At 47.7% G+C, this 8658-nt stretch overlaps 1 protein-coding gene across 1 annotated transcript; it reads left to right on the top strand.

Moving 5' to 3' along the window:
- The first annotated feature begins 1202 nt into the window (after positions 1–1202).
- On the top strand, positions 1203–6440 carry SPEGNB (SPEG neighbor). Its single transcript, XM_060262027.1, has 5 exons — positions 1203–1344; positions 1777–1889; positions 2956–3263; positions 4506–4647; positions 5820–6440. Exons 2-5 carry the CDS (start codon positions 1777–1779, stop codon positions 5956–5958), a joined length of 702 nt encoding a protein of 233 aa, XP_060118010.1. The 5' UTR covers positions 1203–1344; the 3' UTR covers positions 5959–6440.
- The last annotated feature ends 2218 nt before the right edge of the window (positions 6441–8658 follow it).

The following is an 8658-nucleotide window of genomic DNA, read 5'->3' as shown; positions in this document are numbered from 1 at the left end:
CCACAGGAGGTGGTGGCGACCACAAGTATAGCCACCTTCAAGAGGGGTTTAGATAAAAATATGGAGCAGAGGTGGCTATTAGCCACAGTGTGTGTGTATATATAAAATTTTTTGCCACTGTGTGACACAGAGTGTTGGACTGGATGGGCCGTTGGCCTGTTCCAACATGGCTTCTCTTATGTTCTTAACAGATTTTAGCCATGACAACTAATGGAAGTAGCATGATGAGAGGCAGTACAATTCTGAATGGCACATACTGGATGAGAGGAAGGATGCCCTACTGATGAACTTGCCAGCAGCATCCAGTCAGTGACTCTGAGGAACTAAGTAGACCACTGGCGTGATCCAGTGTAGCTCTTCTTATGAAATTATTCACTGTGAAGTAGAGATGTTCTCCATGAGCTGTTCTGTGAATGGCATGCTTGTCCTGACAGTACAATATCCATCCAGTTGAGCAAAACTCAGTGCTGGATTAAACCCTATGGAGGCCCCTAGGCAGTCAAAATCTTGGGGGGGGGGGGGTCCATTGCAGATTATCTCAGAGCCAGAGTGCCCACCCCACTGCCTGTAGCCCCCACTGCAGCCTGCAGGCACCTTCTCAAAAGCTCCTTTGACAAAACTGTGAGGAAGAGGCAGAGAGGGGCAAACTTGGCGACAACACCAGCAGCAACCACACCAGGCAAGTCGGGCAAAGAGCAGCTCAGTTGCTGGCTGTGCGTGCAGGCTGGGAGGTCTGCAAGCAGGTGAAAAACTGGGGGGGGGAGGGCCCAGGGTCCCTAAAGGTGTGGGGGCCCATAGGCCAGTACCTACTTGGCCTAATTGTTAATCTGGCCCTGGCAAAGCTCCACCACTCACCAGCTGTCTGGCTAGCCTTCAGACTTACAGTCTCCCTGCACAGCTTCTGCCACATGGACAATTCATCTCCTTCCTGATCCTTTTTGATCTTCTTTAGGCAGGGAGTGTTGATACCCAGACGGTGGGAGGGGGGGGGGCGTCAGCCTGCCACTCCCCCTCTTGTCTTTCAGCCAGAGGGCAGGAATGATGCAGCTGCTCCATCTCAGTTCCCATGGGCCAGTCAATGTGATTACACAGCACTGGGCTGCAATCAGCGCGGCCCCAATTCTCACAGGTACCTGGCAACCGGCTATATAAGGGAGTGCCCAGGATTCCCGCTTGGGCAGGTGGTACACACACACCCCTTGCCAAAGAAGGAGACATCAAGGCAGGAATGCAGCCGGAGGCATGAGCAGGCCTCATAGCTCCCCTCCAGTGATATAAATTTGGGTGGGATGAGGGGCCTGTGGCCTTTTCCATCATAGCAGAGCTGCGTTGGTGTTATTGACGGTAAGAGATTCTGCCTTGTGGACAGAGACAGGGCCCTTAGAGCACCTGCTACAACCTAGCCAACACACACATAAACTCTGACACCCCCCACCCCTTCCTACAAGCTTTCCCCAGTGACTCAGGAAGCTGCATCCCGAGTCCTCACCCTGATTTGGCTACAAATATACAGTTGTTAATGATTTCCAATGGGACATGTGCTAACTCTTGTCTTGGGGTTCTAATACCAAACGGATAGTAATATATCCTAGTTCTAATGAGCTTCCAGTGGGCCTGGCTGATTTGCCCTCACAGATTATGGAGGGTTGAGAGATGGGTGGAAGGCAAACAAGAATTGCGGGGTGGGGGGTGGGGAGCAGAAAAGAGGGCTAGAGTCTGCAGCATAGGGGCATCAGTGTTTTCTCTTTGTGATGTTGAGTCTGCTATTCCCCACAGATGGCCCCGAAGAAGGCAGCAGCCCCTCCTCCACCAGGCTGCTCCCTGGACATTAATGACCCTCAGGTGCAGAATGCTGCTATTCGCATTCAGGCTTCCTACCGTGGACACAGGTAAGAGGGGCAGGGCAGGTGGGTAGGATGCACCTTGGTTGATAGATTTGTTTTGTGCTATTTTGATAGCCTTGTTGTTATGGCTTGTTTTGGTACTGATAATTTTGATGTTACAGCTTTGATGATTTGATGTATTACTTCTGCTTTGTGAGACGCCTAAAGGAGGTTCCTGGAGAGGAATGGTCTAAACAAACCAACAATAATCATATTGAGCAGCAAGGAAAGAGAAACTGACTGGAAAAGCACAGGCTAGAGGAGTTATTTCCAGGGGATATGGTGAGGGGAGAAGCCTGGGGGCTCTCGCATTTAGATGTACAGCATAAGGGAATAGCCTCAGACTATTCTGAAAGAGGGCAAGGGTCCGGGGCATATGCTGAGAGCAACAGGGGATCCACAGCGCACTAAGCAAAAACAAGGCCAGTTCCTAGCTTTTCTCAACCTAGAGTTAATATTTTTAGTATGGCAGTCCTAGCAGCATCCTAAATGCCTTCACCTTCCCATATAGCCCAGCCCTTCCACCCAATTCAGTCTTTGAACCATTCATTAGTTGTATGGCAACTGAGAGCCTCACTCCATTCCTGGCTTTTCCCATTTGTCATATAAATCATCTATAAGTAAACAAATTAAGTTATTCATTTCCGTGTAAAGACGCCAGTATTAGAAGAATCTAAGCTAAACATTTTACCCATTGATATTTTTATTGAATATCAGTTATGGGGAGAGTGGAGAAAGCAGAATTCATATAGTCTGATCTTTCCAGTCAGATTCGATCAATTGATATTCAAAACATTTACTTGTTTTAATAAACAATTATGTACAAATTAATACTCTTTTTGTTTGTTGACATGTTGATGGAATTCTCATTCCAAGTGTATTAAAAGTTGCTTGCAAAGTTGTGTCCTAGGTGGTTGTTTTACCAAATAACAGTCATCCCCTTGTTTTCATAGTTTGGCCCAGGGTACCTTACAAAAAAGATCAATCTGGTACAGACTCGTTAAAAAGAAGGGAACCTATAGGACCCCAAAAGGAGTCTTTACCTGCCTTCTTTCTTTCTTTCCACTCCCAGGTCCCGCAAAGAGCTGAAAGAAAAGGGTCCCCCACGGGTGCTGGAGAACCTGAAAGATGTGATGCTGATTGAAGGGAGTGCAGCCAAGCTTGAATGTCGCATCAGTGCCTTCCCTGACCCATTCATCCGCTGGTCCAAAGATAATGTAGAGCTCAAGGATGGGCCAAAGTACCGCTACATCTTTGAGGACCCTGATATCGTAGCACTGGTTGTGCGTGACGCTGGTCTTTCTGACCTGGGCAAGTACACCATCTCTGTGAAGAACCCTTTCGGGGAGTGCTTCGACTCAGCACGTCTCCTTGTGGAAGGTAATGTGGCCCATTTCTCCGTCTTTACATAGCCCCACTCCCTTTTCCAAACTTAACCAATAAACATCCCTTGGGCAACCAAACCATTCTTGGGAAGCTCTTCGTTTCAGGAGTGTTTGGATTTGGCACCCCTCACTGGGGAAAGTGATACTGCCCATTCTGCTCCTTCAAGATGCAGCCATGCACAGTTCTATTCATAGCCTCATGTCTTGTGGTTGAGAGGTGGGGGGGACCTAGCTCCCTGCAGATCAGTTAAAGAAATAACCTTTGTCTTTTCAAATATAAATATATCCCTTGTCCCCTTGTTCATTAGGCTATGATCCCAGATATGCAGAGAACGACTCCCTTGGTACTACATTGATCACTCAGGTTATCAGGGTAGGGAACTGACCCCTGAGACTGGCACCCAGGAGGGGTTTAATTTTATATCACATATCAGGCTATTCCAAAAGTTCCAGGATGAAAAGGGATATTTTCTCCAGAAATGGGGCATGTCACTCCCTGTCGTGTTGATTCATAGCATTCAGCCCACACAACACCAGTACTGGCTTGGCACTGATCCCCAAATTCACACATCAGCTCTGGGAACTGCACATCATAGTTGCATTTTGTCCTGGTTCTGGATCTTTGGACTGGGCCTGCAACTCAAGGAGTTCCCACAAGGATGTATGAACAATGGGAAAACAGAGGTTCAAGGAACATATCCTCAAGATTTTAACTTCTTCTAAGACATCCCAACTCTGTATTCCCAGAGAATAATTTCCTCCTCATGATGCTGTCCCAAGCATCTGTCTCATGTTGGATGGACAGACAAAAGGCAGCATAGGTATACAATAAGACATGGCGATACATTTCTGGAAGCGTCTTTAGTGCTGTATGCTTAGGCAGCACTGAAGTTCTGGCTGAAGTCTAGGATCCAGTGGAATCCAGAATTCTCTCTTGCCTTCTTTGGAGTGTTCCACTTACAGCAGATGCAGTTCTCACCTTGTTGTCGCCCTTGTCTAAAAGAGGGCCTCCTTTGTGCAAGGAACGGCATAGCAATTTGTAAAAATAAAGCAAAACAGGACTTCAGTACTGAGGGGGAAACGAGTGCCTTAATGAAAGCAAGTTCACTCCTTGTACCCCACACGTGTGCTTCTCCTCCCCTTCCTAATGTCTCTCTGAAAACAGTAGATGCGTGGTCACAAGATTCCTCTGAAGCAGCAGCACCAGTGTTCTAACCTCACCCCCTCTCCTTCACAGTACCTGCCAAGATTGAGAAAGGCCCGGACAGCACAAAGGCTAAGAAGGGCAGCACAGTCAACCTGACAGCCCATATCAGCGGGGAACCAGCGCCCGATGTTGGCTGGGCCAAAAACGGGGAGGATATCGAAGAGGATGATCGGTGAGCAAGGTTCACTAATGGGGTTTTGAACCTGGAAAGCACCAATACATTTTGGGCAGATGGAAGCAAGGAAACGGGAATAGTGCCAGTTTTCCTTTTCCCCTTTCTTGCTTACAAATCCACACCAAGTAATAACCAGGCAGTCTAGACGGCTATTGCCCTAGTTTGGAACACTAGTTTGGAGAGCCAGTTTGGTGTAGTGGTTAAGTGTGCGGACTCTTATCTGGGAGAACCAGGTTTGATTCCCCACTTCTCCGCTTGCACCTGCTGGAATGGCCTTGGGTCAGCCATAGCTCTGGCAGAGGTTGTCCTTGAAAGGGCAGCTGCTGTGAGAGCCCTCTCCAGCCCCACCCACCTCACAGGGTGTCTGTTGTGGGGGAGGAAGGGAAAGGAGATTGTGAGCCACTCTGAGCCTCTGTCCTTGAAAGGGCAGCTGCTGGGAGAGCCCTCTCCAGCCCCACCCACCTCACAGGGTGTCTCTTGTGGGGGAGGAAGGTAAAGGAGATTGTGAGCCGCTCTGAGACTCTTCGGAGTGGAGGGCGGGATATAAATCCAATATCTTCATCTACCTCACAGGGTGTCTGTTGTGTGGGAGGAAGGTAAAGGAGATTGTGAGCCGCTCTGAGACTCTTCGGAGTGGAGGGCGGGATATAAATCCAATATCTTCATTTACCTCACAGGGTGTCTGTTGTGGGGAAGAAAGGGAAAGGAGATTGTGAGCCGCTCTGAGACTCTTCGGAGTGGAGGGTGGGATATAAATACAATATCTTCTTCTTCTATTTCTAATGTAGGATTGCAAGAATTTGTGGGTTTTTTCTCTCATCCTCATTGTCATTACAAAGATTTTTTAATGTCTTTTTAAAATCTTTTTAAACATACATGGGTTTCCAGCCTTGGTCAGAAGATGTGAGATTTCTTCATTTAACTTAGATCTGAAGCCTATCCCCGGTCCTCTCAGTGCCCAGTTGTACTAACCATAAGTTACTTTACATGGAGCAGGCAAACATGGTAGAGCTATGGGCAACTGAGTGTCAGAATTCACTCTGAAGCTCTATATGGGGGGTAGGATGAGAAGAAGAGGGTTAGTTTGAAGTAGCAACACCAAGGTGTTCCCCAGTGTTGGGTGCACTGGGGCTCCTTTTTAATGAGCTTCACTCCTCTCATCTCTGCAGTGTGTACTATAATATCGGCAGTGACTCAACAACTCTCACCATCAAGAAGGTGACACCGGAAGATGCTGGAAAGTATGAGGTCTTCGTAGAGAACAGCCTGGGCATGGACCAGTCCTTTGCACGTCTTGATGTGATCTGAGCCCCTGCCCTCCCATCTGTATGGTCCCCCCCCTCCCCCACAAAAAAATCTGTCTGCACTCACCAGATATCCTACTGCCTAACCCTGGACTCTGACTGACCCTGGAAAATGGCACTGTTCAGCCTCAGAGCTGGAGAAAGCAAATGGGACCCTCAATGGTGCTACAGAAGTATGATTCCCTGCTGTTTCTCTCACTGCCCCATCAGTTCTCTCACCCATGCAATTCTGCCTCAGTGGGTGCACTCTCCCTGGCAAGAATTCCCCATCCTGCCTGCCCCAGGGCTGAGTCAATTCCTTGGGCAAATGGGGTCATGGCTGGCGAACAGAATTGCCGCAAGTGTATCATAGGTAGCAGCATGCCCTAAACTCCAGTACCCTTTACACTGCACCTCAGAGACCGTGAAACATCCCAGGAACTTCCAGACTCGTCTTGCCTATTCTATTGCTATATGATCTAAATAAAACCAGTTGATAATATAAAGGCAATTTGTGTGATAAATGTAGTTACTGGCCCAGAAATCGGAATCTTGGGAATCTGAGTATGTGGCAGGGGGGAGTTTAATGGCAAACAGTGCTTCTATACCCTAATTTTTTATTTCTTGCACACATACATATATAGAAGAATTGCAGATTTATATCCCACCCTTCTCCATGAATCTCAGAGACTCAGAGAGGCTTATAATCTCCTATGTCTTCTCCCCCCACAAGACACCCTGTGAGGTGGGTGGGGCTGAGATGGCTCTCACAGCAGCTGCCCTTTCAAGGACAACCTCTGCCAGAGGTATGGCTAACCCAAGGCCATTCCAGCAGGTGCAAGTGGAGGAGTGGGGAATCAAACCCGTTTCTCCCAGATAAGAGTCTGCACACTTAACCACTACACTAAACTGGCTCTCATATATAGTTTCATGATTTCTCATTCCTCCACATTCTGCATCCTTTTATTCATTGCAAAATTCAAACTTTGGACTTACTTTCTCTAGGCATCCTAAGATGTTTCTGCAAGTGGTACAGAAGACTTAATAAGTAACACTGCTGGCTTGTCAGACACTGAAAGTTACATTTCCAACCACACACTTGGTTGCAGCCCTCAGCAAAAATATTGCCAGTTTTAAGGCACAGCTGAAAAGGTGATGGGTAGGACCATCCTTCTTGTCAATACGTGAAAATTATATTCAGCTGGACATCAGCTATCCATGGAGCCATGCAAATAAGTAATGGGCCCAAAAGTATCACCAGGAATCAAAAGTAATCTCTGATGCTGTCCTCACCATTTCATCATGATAACTTCATACAAGGGCTGGGGCTCATGTGGGGATCTACTTTGCACACAGAAGGACTCCAGTTTAAACCTAAAATTTAATCTGGACTCAAACTTGCTGCCAGTCTGAGTAGACAATACTGACCTAGATAGACCAATAGTGAGTCAGTATAAGACAGCTTCCTTCGTCAGTCCAGTGGGAAGATCAAACACTCTTTTTCCTATACCAAGCTTTTCTCAAGGTGTCTTCCTCCGGGGTAGCTTGCCTTCTGCCGAGTACAACTGAACAGTTGATCTGTCTAGCAATGGTCCATCTATATTACTCTTGCATTCTGTTTCCAACAAAAGGAGTTCCTGAAGATGAGTGCCTCTTAGTTCTCTGCCACTTTTAAGTTCTTAGTTCTTAGCCTCTTAGTTCTCTGCAGGGCAATTCTGGAGACAATGGTTTGCCCTTATTCCCTCGGCAATGCTGCCTCCTACAGGTGCTAATGCATATCACAGAACCCCCATCCCCCACACCAAGGGCGTTGTTGTGCCAAAGATAAAAATAGTCCTTACTGACCATATCAGGGATTGTTCGGGCACTACAGCCGGTACCCACCCTGTTCACGAGACAGGGGCATGGAAGACGTGGAGCAGGAGTGGCATACAACCATGCCGCTCTATCACAGGCAAACACCACCACGCATGCTTCCTGTATACCACTATGATTATTCACACAGCCAGTCTGCAACACTCACGGCTCACTTTGAACCCGTGCTTAGCCTCAGAACCGAGGCCGAGTTCCAGAACTCAGCTCCAAAGCACGTGAGGAAATAACGAAAAAAACTAGTATGTATAAAATGCATACCCCCTCCCCCCCCCCCCCAAAAAAAAAAAAAAGAATTTCCTCTTGGTTATCTCCATCAGTTGAGTTTTTGAGAGAAGTCTTTCAGCAGAGATGAACCAGGCTTGAGCCTTAGCAGCTACCATTTGAGAAATCAGTTTTGGAAATGTCTATATCGATTGTCATCTCTCTTCCACCTGTTGCTCGTGAAAGCCTTGCACAAATTGCTCAAGAAGTCACAATCTGTGTCCTAGATTCCATTTCCCCAAAGCAAAATGAGCGCAGAATAATTACTCAAGCATCTCTGCATGCTCAGAAGTCCTCTCTCTCTCTCTTTGGGTTTTTTTTTTTGGGGGGGGGGGGTGTCGTACGTTTTTTTATCCCGCCTTTTCTCCAAGGCCCTCAGGGCGGTGTACTTCGTTGTCGCTAACCAAGCACTGCTGTTTTGGGATTTTATTTCCCACTCCCTAAAGGTTTGCTGCTGGCTCGTCTGCGCGAGAAATTCTAACTGCTGCAACCACGCTTGAGGTCCCCGCCGCCTACCGAGTCCTATGCAACCCATCCACCTGCTCGCAAGCGCTACCCTGCGCCACCCAGCCCGGCTTCTGCGGGGTGG

Source organism: Heteronotia binoei, chromosome 21 (assembly GCF_032191835.1).
Source record: "Heteronotia binoei isolate CCM8104 ecotype False Entrance Well chromosome 21, APGP_CSIRO_Hbin_v1, whole genome shotgun sequence".
NCBI classification, from domain to species: domain Eukaryota; kingdom Metazoa; phylum Chordata; class Lepidosauria; order Squamata; family Gekkonidae; genus Heteronotia; species Heteronotia binoei.
Note: the sequence above shows the minus strand (reverse complement) of the source record. Positions and strands in the feature narration are given on the sequence as shown.